This window comes from Morchella importuna (assembly GCF_003444635.1).
Source record: "Morchella importuna strain M04M26 chromosome Unknown Morimp01GS010, whole genome shotgun sequence".
In the NCBI taxonomy this organism is placed as follows: Eukaryota; Fungi; Ascomycota; class Pezizomycetes; order Pezizales; family Morchellaceae; genus Morchella; species Morchella importuna.
Genome location: NW_025763407.1, coordinates 1,193,246 through 1,215,450, shown reverse-complemented (window position 1 = coordinate 1,215,450; position 22,205 = coordinate 1,193,246). Strand labels below are relative to the sequence as shown.

The 22,205-nt window shown below is 48.1% G+C and overlaps 8 protein-coding genes across 8 annotated transcripts; 5 read left to right on the top strand and 3 right to left on the bottom strand.

The window, feature by feature from the left end:
* Positions 1 to 477: 477 nt before the first annotated feature.
* On the top strand, positions 478 to 1,752 carry LAJ45_04419 (uncharacterized protein; the record flags this gene model as incomplete). Its single annotated transcript, XM_046113999.1, has 7 exons — positions 478 to 579; positions 661 to 739; positions 829 to 848; positions 1,013 to 1,108; positions 1,222 to 1,381; positions 1,465 to 1,546; positions 1,605 to 1,752. The coding sequence occupies 7 exons, from the start codon at positions 478 to 480 to the stop codon at positions 1,750 to 1,752; spliced, it is 687 nt and encodes a 228-aa protein (XP_045973101.1).
* A 522-nt stretch (positions 1,753 to 2,274) lies between these two features.
* On the top strand, positions 2,275 to 3,529 carry LAJ45_04418 (uncharacterized protein; the record flags this gene model as incomplete). Its single annotated transcript, XM_046113998.1, has 3 exons — positions 2,275 to 2,310; positions 2,385 to 2,471; positions 2,558 to 3,529. The coding sequence occupies 3 exons, from the start codon at positions 2,275 to 2,277 to the stop codon at positions 3,527 to 3,529; spliced, it is 1,095 nt and encodes a 364-aa protein (XP_045973100.1).
* A 1,252-nt stretch (positions 3,530 to 4,781) lies between these two features.
* On the bottom strand, positions 4,782 to 8,429 carry LAJ45_04417 (uncharacterized protein; the record flags this gene model as incomplete). Its single annotated transcript, XM_046113997.1, has 5 exons — positions 4,782 to 5,804; positions 5,875 to 6,759; positions 6,821 to 7,469; positions 7,546 to 7,949; positions 8,007 to 8,429. 5 exons carry the CDS (start codon positions 8,427 to 8,429, stop codon positions 4,782 to 4,784), a joined length of 3,384 nt encoding a protein of 1,127 aa, XP_045973099.1.
* A 639-nt stretch (positions 8,430 to 9,068) lies between these two features.
* LAJ45_04416 (uncharacterized protein) lies at positions 9,069 to 12,075 on the bottom strand (the record flags this gene model as incomplete). The annotated part of the gene is made up of 12 exons (XM_046113996.1): positions 9,069 to 9,208; positions 9,273 to 9,426; positions 9,480 to 9,922; positions 10,015 to 10,066; positions 10,129 to 10,323; positions 10,385 to 10,478; positions 10,541 to 10,548; positions 10,659 to 10,711; positions 10,916 to 11,178; positions 11,230 to 11,288; positions 11,909 to 11,967; positions 12,072 to 12,075. 12 exons carry the CDS (start codon positions 12,073 to 12,075, stop codon positions 9,069 to 9,071), a joined length of 1,524 nt encoding a protein of 507 aa, XP_045973098.1.
* A 298-nt stretch (positions 12,076 to 12,373) lies between these two features.
* LAJ45_04415 (uncharacterized protein) lies at positions 12,374 to 13,281 on the top strand (the record flags this gene model as incomplete). Its single annotated transcript, XM_046113995.1, has 5 exons — positions 12,374 to 12,514; positions 12,665 to 12,775; positions 12,833 to 12,872; positions 13,041 to 13,198; positions 13,273 to 13,281. The coding sequence occupies 5 exons, from the start codon at positions 12,374 to 12,376 to the stop codon at positions 13,279 to 13,281; spliced, it is 459 nt and encodes a 152-aa protein (XP_045973097.1).
* A 754-nt stretch (positions 13,282 to 14,035) lies between these two features.
* Positions 14,036 to 14,982, top strand: LAJ45_04414 (uncharacterized protein; the record flags this gene model as incomplete). Its single annotated transcript, XM_046113994.1, has 3 exons — positions 14,036 to 14,476; positions 14,575 to 14,731; positions 14,804 to 14,982. 3 exons carry the CDS (start codon positions 14,036 to 14,038, stop codon positions 14,980 to 14,982), a joined length of 777 nt encoding a protein of 258 aa, XP_045973096.1.
* A 4,235-nt stretch (positions 14,983 to 19,217) lies between these two features.
* On the top strand, positions 19,218 to 19,597 carry LAJ45_04413 (uncharacterized protein; the record flags this gene model as incomplete). Its single annotated transcript, XM_046113993.1, has 3 exons — positions 19,218 to 19,268; positions 19,333 to 19,503; positions 19,565 to 19,597. The coding sequence occupies 3 exons, from the start codon at positions 19,218 to 19,220 to the stop codon at positions 19,595 to 19,597; spliced, it is 255 nt and encodes an 84-aa protein (XP_045973095.1).
* Positions 19,598 to 20,488: 891 nt separating this feature from the next.
* Positions 20,489 to 22,050, bottom strand: LAJ45_04412 (uncharacterized protein; the record flags this gene model as incomplete). Its single annotated transcript, XM_046113992.1, has 11 exons — positions 20,489 to 20,572; positions 20,646 to 20,769; positions 20,834 to 20,869; positions 20,936 to 21,163; positions 21,227 to 21,256; positions 21,308 to 21,455; positions 21,524 to 21,597; positions 21,665 to 21,743; positions 21,806 to 21,829; positions 21,913 to 21,943; positions 22,024 to 22,050. The coding sequence occupies 11 exons, from the start codon at positions 22,048 to 22,050 to the stop codon at positions 20,489 to 20,491; spliced, it is 885 nt and encodes a 294-aa protein (XP_045973094.1).
* Between the last annotated feature and the right edge of the window lie 155 nt (positions 22,051 to 22,205).

Here is a 22,205-nt window from a genome sequence, read left to right as displayed (position 1 = left end):
GGAGCGCATCACCACCACCACCAAGGCAGGTGGTGGTGCAGTGCAAAAATGACGCCGTGAGCCCGTCACACCTTATTTCCAAATCGAGGCTTACATACCACCCACCAGTGCCAGAGGGGGAGGAGGACGGTCTGAGAGGGTACCCCGCCGCACAAAGCTTGTCCCGCGGGGCTTGTGGTGGTGGTGGTGGTGGTGGTGGTTATCGTGGTGTGGGGTGTGGGGTGGTTATCTATTGCGCTATACATGTCTCTATAGCTAGCTAGCTACATGACATCTACATCTCCTACCTACTGAATAAATCAGAAGCTTCCACCTATGTATCTACTCTACCGTACCTGCTCATATCTGCCATCCATCATCGTCATTGCCCACCACCACACCACCACAGCTTTTGCTCTGCTCTCCTTCAATCTTCACAAACCAGACACCCCGCAAGCAACCTCCCCACCACACCAGAAAACCTCACCCAAAACAAAAATGAGCTGGCGCTGCTCCTCGACCACAAACGAAGGCCTCGTCGCCAACCTTTGGCGCCACGGCCTCGTCAAGAGCCCTATCGTGAAGGCGACTCTACAGAACGTATATCCACCTCACCCACTCCACTCCAGCCTCCCCGCCAGTATTAGTTGGGTAGTTGATGGCTGAATAAGAAGAGAGTAGGTCGATAGGGCGCACTTCAGCCCCATCATGCCGTACGAGGACTCGCCACAGAGGATTGGGTATGATGCTACTATATCTGGTAACTGTTTTTCTACTTATCTTTCCAGTGCTGGGGGGTGCAGGTGGGAATTGTGGCTAACAGCGGGTGCGGATGGGGTTGGGATGTAGCTCCGCATATACATGCGAATGTATGTTTGCCCGTGCTTCCTTTCTCTGCTTATTACTAGTAGCTGCTCCTGGTGTGCCTTGCGGGGAATTGGGGGGGGGATTGGTAGTTTCTTTTTTTCTAAAGAAGTGGTAACTACAGTTCTACGGGGTACTGTTCTAACATTGGAGCTCTCTATGTGCATAGGCCGCAGAAGCTCTCCTCCCGCTCTTGGGGCCCGGAAAGAAAGTTCTTGACATTGGCAGCGGCAGCGGATACCTCACAGCCGTGCTTGCGCACCTAGTTAGTAGTAGTCCTCTCTGCTTCCACCTACCAGCCAATTCTATTACCCCAAACCGAAAGAGCTACTAGTAAGCTATACCAGGAGCTCCGCAAGCTAAACAGAGCCAACCCAGGTGTCCCCCGGTGGGCAAGTAGTCGGCATCGACCACATCCAGCAGCTCTGCGACATGAGCATCAACAACCTCCGTAAGGACCCCGTGCACGCGCAGATGATCGACGCCGGAAACATCAAGATCATCAAGGGAGACGGACGGCTCGGGTGGGCCGAGGGTGGTGCGACTTTCCCTCTTTCTTATGGGAGCTGTAGGTGTGATGGTGTGTGTGCTAAAGGATGAGGTGGAGGATGAGGAGGATAGGCCCATATGATGCAATCCATGTTGGCGCCGCGGCGTCAGAGATCCACCAGAGCTTGGTTGACCAGCTGAATTCGCCTGGAAGGTGGGTTGTTTAGAGCTACATGTGGTTGTGGTTGTAGCTAATGGCGGGGGTGCGGTAGGATGTTTATACCGGTCGATAATGGCTTCGTGGGACAGTATATCTGGGTGGTTGATAAGGACAAGGACGGGAAGGTGACGAAGGAGAAGCAGTTTGGCGTGATGTATGTCCCGCTGACAGACGCAAAGGTGTATAAGGATGAGTTGTAGCTTTGGGGGGAGGGTTTCTTTATTTTATGGTGTTTTCGGTGTTTTATTTATTTTTTATCTGGGTAATGTAGGTACTCGTAATAGGTAGCTTTCTGCAATTTCAGTTGAGAGCTTATTTTACCGGGGTTTGATACTGGGGACAGGTAGCCTCCAGATCTACATGCTAGGGACGTAAGAAGGTTATGTCTGCTAGCTACATGTAAGCACATGTACTTCTACATGTATGTAGCACTTGTGGCCACACCTTAAATCCCAGGCGTTAAAGCCCACGTCTGCCTCACTCAGCTCTCTTCTCACCATCCCATCCTACATCTCGACGAACGACCGACTGCAGCCCAATCATTACCCCAGTCCAATCCCAACAGGGTTAGGTCGTCTGTAGCGCCCATCCGCCCGCTAGCGCCTTGGCATACCACACGCAATGTCTCAATCTTCAATCTTCAAATCCTCACCAACATCGAGACTTCCGCCATAGAAAAATACGTTCCCTCTCACTCGCACCGCCCTGGCCCGCATTAGACAATGGCATCCATCACCGCGACCGCCGTAGAACTAGAGGTACCGTGACACAAGTAGAAATCAAAAAAAAAAAAAAATTGGGAAAAATTAAAGTAGCTTATATAACAGAACAGGAGCGACTCCGCAGACACTCGGCGGCATTCACGCAGCTGCTCAACCTCATCCCCGCAAAGAACTACTTCAGCGTCGGCGACGGTAGCGTATGTTCTTCTCTGCTCTCGCTCGCCCGTCTTTTCCTGCTCCGCGCTACGCTAGCTAACCTCCTACGCCCCGCGAGATCCTACAGACGCAATGGAACAAGCGCAAACAAACGAAAGAGGAATCGCAGCGCGCAAAGAAGGCCAAACTCGACCCTGACGCCTTCATCACAACCTCAGACTTTGGGCGCCAGCAGCAGCAGCAGCAGCTCGGGGCCGATGACACCACAGTTCTCGAAGTCCGCAACGGCGGCGAAGACGCCGCCGCAGCAGCAGCAGCGCCGGCGGCCGCCGACGAGCCACTGACAAAGAAGCAAAAGAAACAGCAAAAGAAAGACGCAAAGGCCGCCGAAGCAATTAGCACCCCCAAACCCTCCAAGGGCAACAAATCCAAGCCCGCTACACCCGCTGCCACCAAAAAGGAAAAGGAAACCAACACTGCCCCCCACTCCGACGACGGCTCCGACTCTGGCGGCGAAGCCGAAGAAATCCAGCTCTCAGGCTTCACCTTCAGCACAGACCTTACTGCCATCTCCCCGCCGCCGCCCGCAACCCCCGCCCCTTCCACACCAGCGTCCAAAAAGCCCGGCGACATCTCGCCCGAAATGCGGCTGGAGCAGAAGGCCCGCCTCGAGGCGCGCATCCAGCAGCTGCGCGCAAAACGCAACGCCGACAGCCCCGACGGCACGCCCGCGCGCAACCGCAACGAGCTCATGGCCGCGCGGCGGAAGGAGGAGGCGCAGACGAGGAAGGAGCGCAAGAAGGAGCAGCGGCTGAAGCAGCGGGTGGCCAAGAGTGCTGCGCGGGCTGGGGGTAGTAGTGGTGGAGGTGGAGGTGGAGGTGTAGTTGTGGGGACGCCGAGGGGGACACCGGCGCCTAAACCTGCGCCTACACCTGCGTCTGCGTCTGTTGCGGTGCCGGGGAGTAGCAGTGCCGGTAAAGCGGCGGAAAAACAGAAGAAGAAGAAGGCCGGAGCAAAGAAGAGCCGGCCCGGGTTCGAGGGGAGCATAAAGGCCGGCAAGGGCGGTAGTAGTAGTAGTAGTAAGAAGGGGAGGAAATAAAAATAGCGTATATTGTAATATTAAAAAAAAAAAAGGACAAAATATAATACGTACATGTCGTGTACCTACATACATACAAAACAAAAAACCCCAATTTGCAAGTGCTCTACTCACATGGAACTGCTAATGTCGCTGTTTTTGGGCCCCCCGAGCGGAGATGAAGGCCTACGGCCAGCCAGCCACTGCAGATTAAGTGAGGTCTCTTGACAGGAATAGTCTTTTGTTCACCCCGCTTGTCCCCTTCCCTTCCCTTCCCCAGACCCGGAACACACGGGAAGGTTGCGAGGGTGTCTGCATCCCCCCACTCACTGGTCACTGGCAACCTACATGTACCTACCTACATGACCTAGCCTTTGTCTGCTCCCCATCCTTTCTTTGTGTACCAAACAATACCGTGCCTCGCGCTGAAACGAATAAAGCAATCTCCGTCCGGGTATGTACCTGGGAAGAAGAGGAAGAAGATGTTCATTCAGCAAGCAAGCAAGCAAGCAAGCAAGCAAGCTCCACAGACAGCTCCATTGTGACGTTGCAACACGCCAGGCACATGGACACATGGACACAGAGAGAGCAAGGTCAGAGAGGTAACCTAGTCTTGTGCCCAGCCTACGAATAAGTTGACAAAAGTCTGGGCACGAGACTAGCGGGTACGCAGTAGTAAAAGCACACCAGCAAAAAAGAACAAGGGTCAATGATCAAAATTTCCAGTATCACCCAACACCGTAAAAAAAAATTCTATTGTAACTAGTAGTAAATACTCCACTCCACGCCGCTCTAGACAACAAACAGAAAAAGCCAGACCGATCGTTTTTTTGGAGTAATGTACATTACAGAAAACCGAATATGTATTCTTTCCCATTCGCCCCGGATTAATCAGTAGTGAGTGAACCGAATCCTAAAAAAAGAGGGAGAAAGGAAACACGTGAAGGTATAGAACATGATTTAGGGAAAAATAGGAAAAGGGAGTGAAAAAAGGGCGTATAACTCCTAGAACACTCTTGATCTCATCACACACACCAACCCTCCCAACGACAACCACCTAACAATAACTTTGCGCTCCCTCTCTCCTTCTTTCTATCCTATACGGTATTGACAGGTAATTGGCCGTAAAAAAAACAATGAAAAACGTGAGGTAGGAAACAATAGTAAACCATTAAATGTAAAATGAAAAGAGGTAATAGAAGACAAGAATAAAAGAAGGTAAAAGAAGAAGAAACCCTTAGAGTTCACGCCCCACACCCCACACACCGCGCCCCTAGGCATCAGCGGCCAACTCCTCCTCAATGACCTCGTCCAGGTACGCATACCTGATGGCCAGGCCCCACGCCAACGCCACACTCCTCGCCACACTGTTCCCCACAATCTTGAACGCCTGCGACGCATTTCCCAGCAGGACCTCATCGTCGGGGAAGCTCTGCGCGCGCCTGGCCTCCAAGATGGTGATGAGGCGGTCCTGGTCGTAGTGCACCCACTGACCAGTATACGAGCACTGCGGTGTCAATGTAGTAGTGATGGTCCTGCAGAGGCTGTCGCCCAGAATGCGGGACCAGGTCTTGCACCCATCGCGAACCTTGTATTGCGAGATTGACATTTCGTAGCCGCAGCCCTTCGGCATGCGTCCTGCCTTCATGGCGGCGCGCCAGGAATTCTGATGGACGCTGATGCCGTGCTTGGGGACGTGGGCCATGATTGTGCGTGTTCTCCATGACTCGATACGGGAGATACGGTGGTCGGGACAGGGAATACAGATGCCGACGTGGTTGTTACCCAGGAAGGGGAGGTCGCCAAAGCCCTCCCTAGAGGTGGGAGCTGGGTATGTGCATGGGCCGACAAGCTCTCTGCCGCCAAACTTCAGTCCGTTGGGAACCCTGAAGAGGGAAAGATCTCGAATTGTCGAGGGGTGCTCGTGACTACGGGGAGGGCGCGGTGGGAGCCTCTGACCAGGTGCGGCGATACTGAGGAATAGACGTGTGCGTGATTGCGGGCTACCGAAGGACCAGGCGTCGAGTGTGAATTGCTGGCACTGGTATCCCATGCCCACGAGACAGCACAGGAGCTGCGAGAACACGTTGATTTCACGCTTGTCTGGCATGATGCGGGTAGCTGCCATGCCGTGGACATTTTCCAAGAGTGCATACTTTGGGCGGTAGAAATCCACAGCAGTGGCTACAGAGGCAATAAGTGAACAGTTGCGCAGCGATTTCTCACTGAACTTGTTGCGGTTTGCATTGGAGAAACCTTGACAAGGTGATCCGGCACTGATAAAACCAACCTCCCCCTACGTTGTGTTAGAGATTGCGGAAAATAGAAAGAAAGAGAGAGGAAAGAAAGGAAAACGGGGTTCTTACAGCTCCAGCAATAATGTAACTGGTCTTCCCCAGGATTGCATCGCGTAGATAATTGTTAATACTTCCCAAGTAAAGCGCAGTTTCATCTGGTGTTCGCAGATTCGCTCCATACGTGTGCATCGCAGGTACGTCAATGTCCACTCCCCATTTCATATTAATCACACCGCCTTCCTCAATACCTCTTCCGAAGTTTCCTCCTCCGCAGAACAAGTCCAGCCCATTGAGAATTGGGGCATTGGGTGGAACGTCCGGGTCAAACCCTTGACGTAAAGTTTGGGGAAACTCATCTGACTCGAAAGGTTGGATACCCTGCTCGCCGTCCGGGCCGTACAAATACGACGAGATAAAAAAACAGTCGCCGGTGCCATTACGGTCGTACGGAACTGGAATATTCCCTGCGTTTACATCCTCTGCGTAGACAAAGCGTACATGGCAGCGCCTGTGTATGAACTGAGGATTGATAGGCACTGTTTTATCAGTGTACAAGAGCTCGTTTGGCCGAGCTTTACTTGAGTCTTCAAGCGCAATACGACGCCCCAAAACCCTGACGTGGATTTCACTTGTAAAATCGTCAAAATGAAAGATTTCGGCTGGCTCTAGGATATCCTTCTTTCCATGAACAGCCCCGACGAGAACTGTGTCCCCCACTTGGTACTGCGATACTACAGTCTGGTATGGAGATTTCAGTATCTTCTTGTGCCTGCATCCTGCAAGGTCCTCCTTGGACAATGTCAAGAATGCTGGATCACCAGTACGATATTTCTGTCGAATGAAAAACTCCTTCCCGTCATTGGGTCCTTCGAAGAACCTTACAGTAAGCGTAGTAATGACATCGCTAGCGTACAACCTGTCTTCGCTACAATTGCAGTGGTCCGAGAAGAAGAGCTGTATCAATTAGTCAAACTAAACGCCACCTATGAACAGTCTTCGAGGGGAATTTTCTCACTTCGTTTTTGAACGGATATCTTTCCTTTGCAAGAGTTGTGTCTGAAGGAGCATAAAGCCAAATAACATCCAACGCATATGGCTTTGTATCGTCATTTTTGCTGTATTGAACTGACTGGACGTAGGCATACCAGGTATTACTTGTGCTCTGCCACTCCGTGCCTTCGTCTTTCTGGATAGCGATGACATCTCCAACCTTGACTTGTACAGCCACCTTGACAAGATTACCATTTTGATCACGTTTTGCTCTGATTGGGCTTGGAATATGGACGCCTGAAAACTTTAAAGATTCAAAGTTCTGTGGGGGTTTGACAACCATCATCTTATCGCCAAACATGTGCTCAAAACATTCGTGTACATAAGGTGTGACCACGGTTTTTTCTATCCAGGCCCCTGGTGCCTGTTTGATGGACTTGAGGTGAAGTACTTCATTCCAGACGTGTCTAGTAGAAAGGCCTTGTGAATAGCAGCATGTTTGATTCCAAAGCCAGTTCCTGTGGACAGCTACAGGTTGTCGAAAATCATCTTTGCCATATTCATCAAACCATCTGTCGAAGCTTTCGTGGCCTGCATGGTGTGTCTTTATCCATTTAGAGAACTTGTATTTAAAGTCCAGCAGCACCACAAATTCATGCTCGTTAAGGTAGTCTCTGATACGCACGGATCCATGTCAGAAAAATATGTACATGTAGACTTCGGACGAAAGCAGGGGGATAGATGACGTACACAAAATGTTTAGCGAAATTGGCTAGCCACACAAAGGGAGTCCAATAGTGTGCGTATGCACCCGACGGAGTGCCCAGTGCATACCAGATGTTACTATGGGAGTTCAGCGCGGACTGTATCCATAGGCTCTGAGATACATCGTGCTTTGTCAAGTCCGTATAATTTCCCACGGATAACGCCTTGAACGGGACCTTTTCTACGTATCGCCGCTGCTGCCCGTCGGACAGGACCCCATCAAAGAGAAGATCAAACCCTCCCCGGGTACATATATTTGACACGCAAGTGAGTTCGCCGCTGAGTCGTTTGTCATTGAGCGGATGATATACTGAAAAATCATCTAGGCGGTATTGATGAAAGAAGTCTGGATCGTCAGAGAGATCCCCATCACTCTTTTGCTCGTTACTCTGCATCTAATGTTAGCAGATAGACATGAAGTTCCTTTATGATTACATCTAATTTACCTGGAAAAACTGGACAACAATCCTCTCCTTCTCTTTAGGAAGTTCGTGATGATATCCTTCGTATTGAGATCTTGGGTACACCAAATGAGGCGGTCGAATTCCGCTAAAAACCCGTTTACTCTCGATCTCACGAACGGAAATGTCCGCTGCAGCTCCCAAACCATCGCCAACCTCCGCAACTGCTTCAAGGTTGAGATTCGGTTCGATTTCATCCTCGGTGTATGTATCGTTTATTTCAAAGTTCCGCTTCCTGCTTCTTTTGGCAGCAGCGGCGGTCTTTTGAACTGCGTCCGTATCGCTGGAGTCGAGCGCCTTGGAGCTCCGCTTCGATGGTAGGCTTGACCCTACACCACTATCGTTCGTTACGGGAGGTTCGAAACCGAAGGAACTCGGAGTTGTGTCCTGTATTTGCTGTAGAGACATTGTGATGTTCCCGAATTAAAATCTGGGGTCGCATCGATTGATGCGCAAACACTCAGATTTAAGTATAACGCGTCGAGGTCGAGGAAACGCGCCGGAAAAAACAAGGCGCGACGTGAGAGCCTCAGGGGAGGGGTGCGGCCCCCCGTACTTTTCGCCCACACCGAAACTACACTTTACACCCATTCGGGTTGCTGGTCAGACGATTATACAAGAAACACCATTACTATGTATACGGTTTAAACAGAGAGACATTTATGGTCAATTCTTTGTCCTATGGTAAAAATAGGTTACAAATGAATAGCAATCGGGGTTCCTTGCCCAGTATTTCCGCGAATGTCGCGATTAAAGATACGCTGCTTCAAAGAACAAACGACCGCCTCCGTAATATCCGGATACTTCCGTCCTTACCCCCCGTTTTCTCCTTCCCCAATTTTTTCTGACGCAAGGTAAAAAAAGCTAGAAACACAAGACTATGAATTGGAATACAAAAAAAAGACAAGGCAGCGCCGGCCTGGAAACCCTGACACATGATTTTCCCATTTGGCAAACTAGAACAAGCGAAGATACAGAACCAATGAACAAACAATATTGATGCAAGCCTTGACTTGAAAGTCAAATCAAGGTTCACCAAGTGCCCGCTTACATGATCTGATCTTGAGTCAAAGCTGGCTCAGTTACCTCCATGGCATCCCCGCCGCCGTTATTGTAAGTGTTGGTGGTGTACTTAACAAAGGTCAGACCTAGGGGGCGACCACCATACAGGTAGCCTGAGAACTTGGCTGTAGATTTTATTAGCAAGATTGTCTTCAAGTAGGATGAGTATGCTAGACAGGAGGATCATACTGATTGCTGTCTCGGCATTCTCTGCACTATCGAATTGAACGACACCAGTTCCTCTTGAACGGCCATTCGGCTCGTATTGGATCTCGGCGCGTTCAACCTTGCCAATGGTATTGAACAACTCGACCAGATCGTCGTTGCTAGTTGACCAAGGAAGCTATGTATAGTGAGTGCATGTAAACAACGAGAGGATAGAGGAAGGAATCTCACATTGCGGACGTAGATAGTAGGGCTGCGCTCCCCTCCACTGGTGGCATGGTCCGTGAAGTCGTTGGGAGGTACTGAAGCATAGCTACTATCGCCCACTCCTGCGGAAGGCGCTCCACTATAACCGCCCCCAGCACCACCTCCAAAGCCTCCACGACCTCCGCCGTAGCCACCTGCGAACCCTCCACGGCCTCCGAAGCCACCGCGGCCAAAGCCGCCGCCAAAGCCACCACGAGCACCAGGGAATCCGCCACGGCCTCCAACGAACCCACCAGACGAGCCAGCAAAGCGGTCCTCTCTGACCTCCAATTGACGCCCTTGCCATTCATAGGTGTTGAACTGTTGAATAGCTTGGCGTGCATCTTCTGGTGTCTCAAAAGCTACGACTCCACTGCCCTTGGGGCGCCCATCGGGGCCAATGTGAACATCAGCACGAACAACAGACCCTGTGAAATCTGGATCAGCGTATGACCAAGAGGGCCCAATTGTTGCAACTGGAATTCAATGTAAAATTAGTGTTTTACAGGGGAATACTGACCAGATTGACGGAACAAGTCTTTCAAGTCCTGCCAGCCAACTGTATACGGGAGCTTATTATTTTATTAGTTTCAAACTTGGGGGCCAGTAGCTATATTCATCTCTCATTACTCACATTAGATACGTAGATCTGGCGACCGCCAGCCCCAGGAATACCACCAGGAGGGGGGCCGCCTCCGGGAGGACCATTGTATCCGCCGCCGCCGGGGTAACCACCGGGTCCGCCGGGTCCTCCGGGTCCTCCGGGCCCACCGCCATAAGGTGGGCGGACACTCTGCTGCCCGGTAAAACGAGGCTCGGCTTCACGATCCTGTCCCCAGAGTTCCACTGTGAGTAGTTTTTATTATCAAGGGAAACCGGTCTGAATTTACCTCGCGAACGTAGACTAATCTACCCATTAAATTTTGGTTGCTGAGGGTGTTAACAGCAGTTTGCGCTTGATCCCTTGTGGCATATTCCACAATCCTGATAAATATCATCAGTGAGGGTCCTTTAAACGAGAGAAAAAATATTGGAGGAAAACATACCCGCATCCCTACAATAACCCGCGGACGACCGTGTCCTTCCCCGTCAATCCACATCCGTCAAGAAGCCCACAAAAGGAAATAAACCAAATCATCCACTATCGTTCACAGTAGTTCCCACCTTTGACATTCCATTCGGGAGTAACAAGACATCTGCGAAGAGTACTTCTCCAGCTATGGGTATTGAAAACACGAGTCAGCATTATGACAACCACCTAAAACCCGGCACAAGGCTCAATGACAGTGACGGATGATTAATAGTAAAATCACTAAACCGCCAGTAATAGACCCATGCTTGTTGATAAAGGTGACAATATTGCTCAAAATGGTGACTAAAGGAGGGCTTAAGTTGATGGGATATTAAAATACTGGACTCACCTTGTCGCATGAAGTCTTTGAGATGATGCCATTTGACATCGTATGAAAGATTGCCGACGTAGACGCGGCGGTCTTGTTGGGAGCTGTCACGGAGACTCTGCATCATGGCGTCTTTGGCAGCGGCGCGTTCTTCGTAGCTTCGGCGAGGCCCACCGACTCCTCCACTACCTGCGTATCCTGAACCAGTGTATCCGCCTGGATGTCCACTGCCACTCATAGGCGAACGAGAAGGCCGCCTTCTATAATCGTCCCGGCTTCGAGATCTGCTTCGAGGTGAGTACGATCTACGACGTTGGCGAGGACTGCGAGGTGACCTTGCACGATCACGATGGTCTGGCGAACGACGACGCGGAGAACGAGATCTATCGCGCTGCTGTATTTGTGCAGATGAGGGGTGGTCCATCAGCATGATGTACCTAAATGGTAGAAACGTCCAGACAGGAAAAGGACAGAGAGATGTTAGGGGGGTGGGGAAGGGAATGGCGTGTGGTGCGGGAAGACAGACGGAGGGCGCGCCAGTCAGGAAGATGCGACCTTCCCACAGCGGACGTAATTCGGGTGGGGGAGACAGCAAAATCACAGGGATAATGACGAGGGGCAGAACGGCCGGCAATGGCAGAATTATTTTGTTTCTTTTTGCTCTTGTGCTCTTTTCTTTTCCCAGACTCAATGCCACTCATCCCACGGAGAGTAAACAAGAGGGAAACAATAACAAACAAAACAAAACAATTGTATACCGTCACTTTGCTCAACAGCAGCAGCCCGCAAAGATAGCAACAGCCGACTTGAGAGCAAACACGGGGGGTGCAGCAAGCAAGCAATCTCAAGCAGTGGTAACAACAGCAACAGCAGCAGTGGGGGGCAGCAACTAACGACCGGGAAATGTACAGACATACAACCAACACGCAGCAGTGTTAAAGCAAGGGGCACAAGAGGCGAGGGGGTGTGTGATAAAAAACGATGAGCATATAGAAAAACCGGTATGTAACGTACATGTCTATATTCACTTGTTCGTCCACCTTCTAGTGGTCCGGGGCGGTAGGAATCACTCTCTGCGAGTAAGTATATGTATGGTTAGCCTGAGGAAACTTTAGAGAGTGCAAAGGCCTTGATTGGGCGAGGGGGGGGGGGTTCAATCGAAGAAGGGGGAGCAGACCCATAGGTGCTCTCCTTTTTATATATAAAGGTTAGGTGGGGATAGAAGTAACGTTTCTCGCAAGTCAGTCCTTATAGGGAGGGGTGTGTGATCGGTGTGCAGAGTGTGTTTTCTGGCTGTCGATGAGAAAAAAGTTTGGAGCGATTGGGGTAGGAAAGGTGTGATAGAAACAAACCAGGGGGCTGGATGATTTTGGTCACTTTGGAAAGGTTGCTAGGTTGTTGGTTGCGTGAACCTCTCCTCCGGGTCGTTTGGCAGTTGCAGCGGATAGAGGGAAAAAAAAGATGGAGGGTAAAAAAAAGATGGGAGCCTTGTCTTGTGTTATCGCGCGGGCGGGCGGAGGCAACGGGACAAATATCAATTGGAAGCAACCAACAACAGGTGTCAACAACACTAAAATGGACGACGCGACATTGGTTGTTGGTTGTCATGAACCTCTGGTGGTAATTGATGACGTTCCAGCTTGTAGAGAACCATGAAACAATGTTTATGAGTACTTGAGGCGTGGGGGTTCTACATATATTCCTCTAAAAATCGCTTTCAGCTGTCTTTTGAGTACCTACACTTTCTCATTTCTTTTTCCTCCACCCCAGCTTTCTGTATTACGGATTTACTGGCCAGCTGCGGCCAAACGAAAAAAAGCCAACCGAGGAAATTACAAGGTTACAGCCGGGAAAAATTACTCTACTTTACATGAATGGCTGGTATTGGAATTTGCCAATTTTCACAACTGGGGCCTGTTTTGCTAACGGTTTAGGTAGATTGAACCTTTCAGATTTCGAAATGCAGTGTGCAAGAGGGGTGAGCGGCACTCTCCTCGTAACTTATTACTAGGCTCCGGCGGCAACGGACGAAGATAGACCAGGCCACACTGTCACATTCTATACGGACCAATCGTCCCCGGCGAGACGAGAAGAGTGACCGATATCACTTGATATGGAAATCTAACCATTCTGGCCTCGGAAACAGGGCCGAGGGCAGAAGTATTGTGCAATATATTAGGACCGGCGAAGTCACATATATATCTACCGGAGGCAGTTTTGATCATTGAAACAGCATACTACTCCCTTCAATTGTCGGGCTTCAAAAGGAAGAAGTGTATGGTATTTTATAGGTATGGGGAAGAGGTGGGGTTTTTTTGAATGATATGCGCAATTTGCAGTGTGGGCAAATCGAAGCGAGCACTTACATACTCTGACAGTGGATATGAAGAGCTGATATCCGCAACGGCTATCGTACGACATCAGTGGAGAACGAGGGGCTGCCTGCTGCATGACATGCACTGTTACGCACAGAAAATGCTGCTTCGTCGACGATCAACCTGGATTATGAGGTTCCGAAGACGAAACAAGTTGAAATGGCGCATAATGCGCAGCTCTAAGCTTAACTACTCTTACTTATCCCCATTTGTATGATTTATAAGTGAAGCATCAGCCCTCCGTGCCAAAGACATTATCAATGGCGGCCTCTCAAAGGACACCGTCTTCGGACCCTCTCAACCTCTGCAGTTATGCTTTTGTTCGTCCCTGTGATTGATACTGGTGTCTTCACAATCCTATCGTTTGTGCAACACTGACCGGATTAGACGAGTGAGCGGATTGTATTTCGTGCATGCTCTACTAAGTAGCTTACACGTTCCTATTGGTTAACTTCAACTGCCGGAGCAATTGATCACTATTCGTTTTTAGGGTTCACTAGAAAGTCAATTGTAGAGCCGGCTTACTGATCGTAAGCAATTGGCTATTTGTTATGTAATTCGGCTTGGAGTGTCAACTCTTTGAATCACCTTGATGGTTGATAGGTATACATGTGTGCGGCTCAACACAAAGCTGGTGGGGAAAAGAGTGCTCGGTGCGATGACCGACCTCAACTACCAAAAGATAACGATAACGCTACACACCGTGGTACATACACAGTTGACAACCTACCTCTGCCCCCACCACAAGCATAAGAAATAATTCACGATGATCAGCACATTGAGAGTATCCCCCCTTGGCCTTGCTACAGCCTCCAAGGCCATCTCCATATCCATATTTTGCTTTCCACCACATCGCCAGTACCACTCATACCAACACCCGTCACCTGCCCCCCCATTCACGCCAACAGAATCATCAATACTCTCTGCTGCTCTCCGCCATGTCCCTTCACATGGGTTTTCGACCACGACACTGTCTCTTGGTGCTCGTGATGTCGGATATCTCGACATTTCAACTAACTTATTCCCCCGGGGCGTATTCGACCTTGTAAACTACCACCTCGTTACCGAACGGCTACGATTAAGTCAGAAAGTCGACTTTAGTAAATTTGAAGATGGCACAAAGCGTCTCAGTACTCCAGCAAAGATTCGGGTTCTCTGTGCGGAACGGCTGAGAGCAAACTCCCCGTTAATAAACCGATGGCAAGAGGTGCATTTCCCCGTTTCTACGGCAATTTACCATATCCATATTATACGACCGACATTAATATCTAATTAAGCTAACAACATGGCTTGTTATTGAGAAAGGCGTTGGGACTTATGTCGCTAGCAGGAAACATACCCGCTTCCGTCTCTGAATTAGCGAAGCTGTCCGACGAGATGTGGTTTCTTGCCGGAGATGATAGTCACGACATGAATTGGTATACTAAGAGAGCAACACTCTCCGGAGTCTATGCCAGTACTGGTGAGAATGAAGACTAGGATTACTGAATGTTTTCCCAGTATTTTAATTCTAACAATATTCCTTAATGCGCAGAGCTCTTTATGACGCAGGATACGTCGCCAGATTTCGAGGAGACCTGGAAGTTTCTCGACCGGAGGTTAGACGACGTAAAGTCGCTCGGGAGCTCTGTTTCTAACATCAGCTCGTATCTTGATTTTACCGCCCACGCTTTCTCGAATGTTCTCCGCTCGAAAAGCGTCCCTTTCTTTTAAAAAGAAATTATTTTATCGGCCCATCCACTAAAGGGCTAAAATAAATCTGCTTGGAATATATACCATACTTGCTATTATTCACTCGCGGTTGCTGGCCTGTAGTGCTTAGAACGGCTACCCGCAGCTAGCTAGCACCTGAATTCGAACCTGAAGCTTTAATTTGTACCTGTCAAACGGTACATGATACCGCCCAAATATGCAACTTTAGATTTTCAAAAAGTCTTGTACACGGCATGTCTAGCAGATACCCCACATCTTAAATGTGCTACAATGATGAATACAGTGTCTCACAATACCACATATTGATTGCGCAAGTGTTGTATACATGTATGTTTAATTATGCTTCATGCTAGCTGCTAGAAGTTACCCTACCGTCGACGTCAAACTAACCTACCGCCGAGTGATATCCTATGAACTAAGCTTGTTTTTTTGTTTTGTTTTTGTTTCTCATTAATTAACTAAGCTTGTCATTGATGAAGTGTCAACCAAACGTTGAGACTCTTTACAGTAAACGATAGTAATGAAAGTACCGGAATCAGCGTTGGTAACGACCGGGGGTCCTAACGATTTATCTTGGGTAGGGTCATTACGATTTTGATGGGACAGGGTCTTCGACCGGTCAGAATGTAGGTCGTATCAATGCCAAGAAAGGCGGTTCTACTAGAAAAAATACAGACCTTTCTCAAGTTTCCCATAACTTGATGATACGACCCCGGGGGAGAATACGACCTAGGTCATTACCTTTTACGACTGATGGGTCCTCGACCCAGTCTTAATACTGACCGGTCGTTACGGGTCGTGGGTCATTACCAACACTGACCGGAATAATCATAAAGTAAACGTAGACGCTGACGGGAAAGAAAAATTGCTTTACCCGCCCTTCACTGAGTCGAAACCCTAGAGACTGTTCTATATACCCCATATATATAATAAAGCTATATATGATAGCGCTTTCTAGATATAAATGATTTTATAACAGATTGGAATGCCAGCAGATTATACATGATCTTGGTGTATCCTAGTCACAATTTCTCATACGAAAGCGGTAAATTTTATTGTACAGCTAGCACTTAACTATATATACCCCGGCACGCCCGGCCCCTTTGTGCACGTTCATACGCGCACGAGGAGAAAGTGTTAGAGAAACCATAAGATAGCCTTTCCAAAATCTTACACAATACGGTTGTCATTGGTTCCGATATATTCACTCTGTGGTAAGTCTCTTGCGAGACGTACCATCTGTATAAAATTTAGCAAACTCAAATATATCTAGTAGTACAGCTACAGGCATATTTCTGATCGTGTAATAAAAATCATGAAGCAATAGAGATCAATAGGATACACCTCGTTCCGCCAACTGGCGGTAAATTTTACCCTGCATCGGATTCGGCTTTGGTATTAGTTGCGGGGCCCGTGCCGGAGATAGTTAAATAAACCTGCATCTGGCATGAGCGAGGGAAATAACAATAGCCATATATATGGACTATATAAATCACCGTCCTGGAACTTAAGGGGAGTATAATGGCTATGAAAAAACTACGACTACGTCGTTAGGTTCTCATATTGTAATCAGACTATTTATACCCCATCCCCCGGTTAGTATCGTCTAAAATCCACTATCAGCTGGAGAGTATTAATTAATTGATTTTTTAAGTTTATGATGTAGCCTTCCGGATTCCAATTATATGTGTATATATATCACTCGGGCGCTTGGGGGGGCATAATATATATACGGCCTAATCGATAAAACTCATCACAATTGACGCTCAAGGTCTCATGGATTCATCTCGTGTGGGATTATAACTACTATAGCTAAATATATGAATATGATATATCGATAGGTCAGGATCTGGTTTCTTAGAGGAAAGGAGTTTGTTGACAGGGTGATAATTATAATATTCCTAACCATATTATAATTATATGGATATCATGATGTTACATAGATTAATATTAAGGGGATAAAAAGAATGGAGAAGTTAAAAAAGGTAAAGGACTTGAGCGATGAAGAGTAATCCCAAGAGCGTTGAGTCTCATAAAGCCAATCTGTGATGTGGGAAATGGCGAGAGGTGTAGTAGGGGAAGGTGATCGGCAACTAGGAATTTGCAGCTCGGCGCGGTTATTCCATCGTTCGTCAAATTAAAGTCGGATGAAATGGGGTGTCAAAATATATAGCATGAAAAACAGGGTGAAATCACTACTATGAGTGCGGAATTTAATGAAGAATACGGAATTAAACCGGCGAGTTATTACTGTTAGCGTATTAATACCTAAACTATAGACTCAAGTGTTCCCACGTGCGGGTCCTAGGATGACGCTTGATCCTCTGGGCTATCTTACTAGTGTACGTGTATATTTGTCCCAAATCCTAACAGAAGCTTGGCCGTCCTTCGGTATATGTATGCGTAAATAATATAGCTATCCACAAGTTGGTACCCCTTCGAAATACCAAGAGTATTTCTCTTCCCATATATAGGTGCTCCCTTGTATTTATGAAAATGCCCTTTTAGATCCATTGAAGCACGTATATTATATTGCTTAATGATTGCTATAAGTTATAGCAGCTTGAGAGCTGACACTTGATTCAATATCCTTCCTGAATACTGAAATCTCATCGACTCTAGCCCCTAGGGGGTGAAGTAACTTCGTTATCCATGATAGCGGTAATTTCCTGCTTAATACATGTACCTATCAAGCTCTTATCTTGCAAATCTCACTCCTATGATTTTTATACTTTATGCACAAAGACGCACTTCCCGCACTTATCAGGATCTAATACATAGATAGCATCATGATGATTCTGGAATATGATACATCAAAGGATACCATAAATAGATGCAGCTTTTGACCAGGAGATAGATATAGATCAAAGATTGCCTCTCTATCTCGACGCTACACAGAGCGCAAATAATGTAATAAAAGCTCGAAAACTAGTTTGTGGCAATGTTATTAGTAAAGAGTGAAGGCTCGGATGTATAGCCCGGAAGGATGGGAGGAGAGATAACTGGGGTCGAGCTGCGCATCCGTCAGGAGCGCATCAACGCCGAAGATGAAATCGTCCGAGAAGAGATCCCGCTGATGGGATCCCCGCTGATGATGCAGTAGATAACTAATTCTGAAGCTTACGAAATATATTCTAGACGAATATATTCTAAACATAATTACCCTCCTCGAAGTCAAGAATTCTGCGGTGTTGCAATTGGCGGAGGTGACAGGGTAATGATCGATAGTGACTGAAAAGCCAAACCACAATTCCAATCACAGAGGCCCCGACTCTGGAGAAAGACCAATCGATCTTTGGTAGAGCAGATTCGAAACGCTCTTTCTAAGTCGTCCGGACAGTAGTTCCGTCACCTGCCTCTTCACGTTTGCGGACTCTAAGGTACGTCTCAGATGGTGTCACACGACAGTCAAACTACCACGTCCGGTAGAGGTACAGCGCCGGATAGTAGAATAGAGTGAATTGTTCAAGTAAAAGAACTCACTCGGCCTCTAACATGAGTAGAGTAGGTAGGCCTATATGTCCCCACTTCTATGTATAGAGCAGTGAATCATCCATCACAAGCAAATCCCCTCAGACGAGCACGTTCAAATGAACTGGAGGCCGAGGGACGAAACGGCTATCTGCGGTCTCGATGATTTCCTGTCTATCGAGCAGGGCTGGGAGATCTGGAGCACCGCCGCATGGGATATGCGTAAATCCTTCCTGTAGAGGAGGCTGGTATTCATCGGCATACGCACATATGCGTACCTACCGGTATGTCGATATCCATCATATCGAGGTCGAAAACAAGATTTCCTATGGCATTTGAACCTTTCCCTGTAGTTGTGCATGGTAGTTGTTCAAACAAGCAGTAATGACATAACTTAATTAGGCGCGCCAAGGCAGAGAATATCCAGGGTTATTAGCATGAGCTAACCGGAAGCGGCTACATTCATCCCTTCCCCTGCAAAATGGTTACTACCAAGGAGGTGATGTCACATCTCGTCACTCGCGCTGGACAAAACAATAACGTCATAGCATATTTGAGCCCTTTGGCTAGGGCGTGTCCCTGAAGATCAGAACAGAGTAGACCATGAGGATGGAGAGAAAAATTTCTATATAAGCTGCCCAATTCCCCGCTGGAACGTAATTCTTTTTCAGTATCATCACACTCAAGCATCTTTACACTCCAACTACAAAACAAACAACTACTTTTTTTTAAACCAAACCACCCCCAAAACCAAATACTTCAACATGTCTGATCTCGGCCGCAAGGACTTCACCACCAAGGCTAAGGAGGAGATTGTAAGCCCACCCCTCTATCTTCACCGCCTCTTCAAAGTTAGATTTGCTAACACCACCACCCTAGACCCCCGACAACTCCAAGTCTACCGCTCAGAAGCTCAAGGAGGGAGTTACTGACACCGCTGACCGCGCTGCCGGAGCTGTCAACCCCGACGAGAACAAGTCTACCACTCAGAGTGTCTTCGACAGTGGCCGCCGCGAGAAGGATGCTCACACCGAGGGTCCAATTGACAAGGTTAGTACTTAAGGACAGTTGTCCTAGTTAATCTATAAACGAATATTGACAATTAGAATAGGTCAAGAACACTCTCGGAATGAACAAGGAGTAGAGGAGGACTTCATTTCATTATTACTTCACAGTCTTTACGAATGTTATGGATACCAATGATTAATTAATGCAATCGTTTTTAATCAACCAATCAAATTTCTTCTTTGACGAGTGATAACCTGTGATTCGTGATAAATATTAGTATTAGTGCTATAAGTCAACGCCGTGCCAAATGATTTGGCAACTCAACTATTTCCTAAAAAATAGTAATATGATGTTAATAACGCGCGGGTCTGGCTGCTCAGTGTTTTTCTAAACGTAAATACAACCATTGTCCGAGTCACCGCACTCGAGGACATGTTGCTTCAGGTCTTGCACTTGGGGTCTGAAATCTCCTTGCACAATATCCATCCTATCACCAGTGCCGTGTCTTATCATCAATCTCCCATCTACACTACGCACCCGGTACTGGTTCGCCCGCCCTCCTTCTCCATAAAGCCTGTCTCGAACTTGCTTGCAAGGCAATTATTGCCTCCACCCATCATTAAATTTTGTGGGGTAATAATATAGCGCCCCGTTCCAGACCTAGCGCCTGCACAACACATCCCAACATAACGTTCTCTAGAAGCAAAGTTTGTAACCAAAGCTCGAAGATCACTATTCACACACACTCGAACACAGACCTACACGCTGAGTGAGGATCACGCCTTATTCATCTCGGCTGCGGGAGAGCAACATGTTTGCTTATTTCTACTTCACATGCCTACACCCGTCTGGTGCGGGGTATCAACCACAATATTGGGTGTCCGCTCATGGACACGCACTCGCCAAGGAAGGCTGCGTTACACCGCTCACAACTCTCGGATATGCAGACCAGTGACCAGAGTCCTGAAGAAGTCAAGAAAGAACTCTACGATCAGCGTCTCAATTCCCACCCGTCTAATTCTAATAACTAAATATAGATCCTCTTTGGGTCTACCACATCAAATAACTCCATGGTCTTCTCGTACATCGTAAATACCAACCCACCACTTATCTGTAAAATGCATTAGCGCATCATCCACACTCATGTTCATGGCTATTAAAAGTGTAAGTTAATGTTAACTCACCATAAGTCTAGATAATCGGGGTAAGGCCCCAGCCCAGAAGGCGCGGATTCCTTCTTCAGTAAATATCCGGTACGCACAGTGGAAACTGTTCCTGTACTCTGCACGTGCCTCTATGGATTGCATTCTACCCAGGGTTAGTTAGCAGGCTAGCAATGCTAGTGGGCTAGGGTAGGAAGATGGGAAAGTACCTAGTCTTGACCACATCCAGAGGTTGCGTGCAGTAACTGTCGCCGACCGTCAATCATTAGCAATCCCGCTACTTCATATCCAACTCTCGAGTAAAAACCTACACAGTAATCAACCCAGCCGTAGCCCCAATCCCGAAAGTTGACAATGGGCCCAGCTTCTCTCCCGGCGCAACATAACCCTGCGCGATCTGCTTCAATGTCGTATAGGATCCGAATCTCGTCGCTGAGTTCGCGGCCTGGCGTGCAGTCGTTGGAACAAGACCCTGGAAGAAGCCGCGGTAACCCTTCTCGCGGAAAATCATTGCTGATCCATGAAGGAATCCGCGCATTCTATGGGGTTTAGGTTTTTAATATCATGGGCGCAAGTTTAGGATTGGGAATTGCTCTACGAACCTTGGTTTACCAGATTTACGGTCATCGATTCTGTTGGCGCACAGTTAGCAGGGCCCTTTTTGGTAAAGAAGGAGGGCATACAATTGCGTCTTGATGCTCTCGAAGGGCGTCACCGCGATAAGAGACTCCGTAGCACCAGCTCCTAGACCGGCGAGGACGGTTTTGGGCCCACTTATCTTCCCGTCCTCATCCTGAAGTGCGTGCTTGAATGCATCGAATGACCAGAATCCTAACATCCACATAATTGGCCTTCAAGTCCACTCCTACCTTAGAAATACATGTGTATATCAAACTTACGGACTCCTGCCTTGACTGAGTTTCCTATGATTGCTGTTGTGCAGCCTGCATACCATTCGGGCCCGAATTTCGGCCTAATGGGTATGAGCTCTTGTGATCCATTGTAGCTTGACAGATAGCTTAGTAGTCTGTAATTCTCACCATGGTAGTTTCTTGCCATCCGCAAGACGGCGGTTGAGCTGCGAGCGGGTCTTTGCGAATTCGGCAGGATAGGTGATCGCTAGAGGGCGCACGTGAGATGTTAGTTCGGCGAAGGATAGTTAAAACAGAAGAGCAACATACCGATTTCTGTCGCGCCGGCGAAGCCTGTAGTTTTGGGAGAATATATTAGCTTAAGAAATAATTTTGAGACCGAAAATGTGTAGAGCTGAGTAGAATTGTCGAATTACCTCCTGCGATCAGGGAACGAGCGACGCTGGGCTAGATCGCAGAGTTCTGTTAGATATTAGGTCCTAAAAATTGAAACCGGGAGGAGTTATTAGGCCTTAAGAAATACATGCCTTATCCTTCTTCCTGTTAACCGACATTTTGCAAAATCCTCACAAAAAAAAGTTGTTTGGTGGGATGTAGTGGGGGAGGAACCGGGGCCCAGGGCCAGTGATAGGTCGCACAATCCGCGAAGGGATCAACCATCCTCTGTGGCTTGTGCTCTTGGCGCTGCGTGGGTTGTGGTGGGACTCAA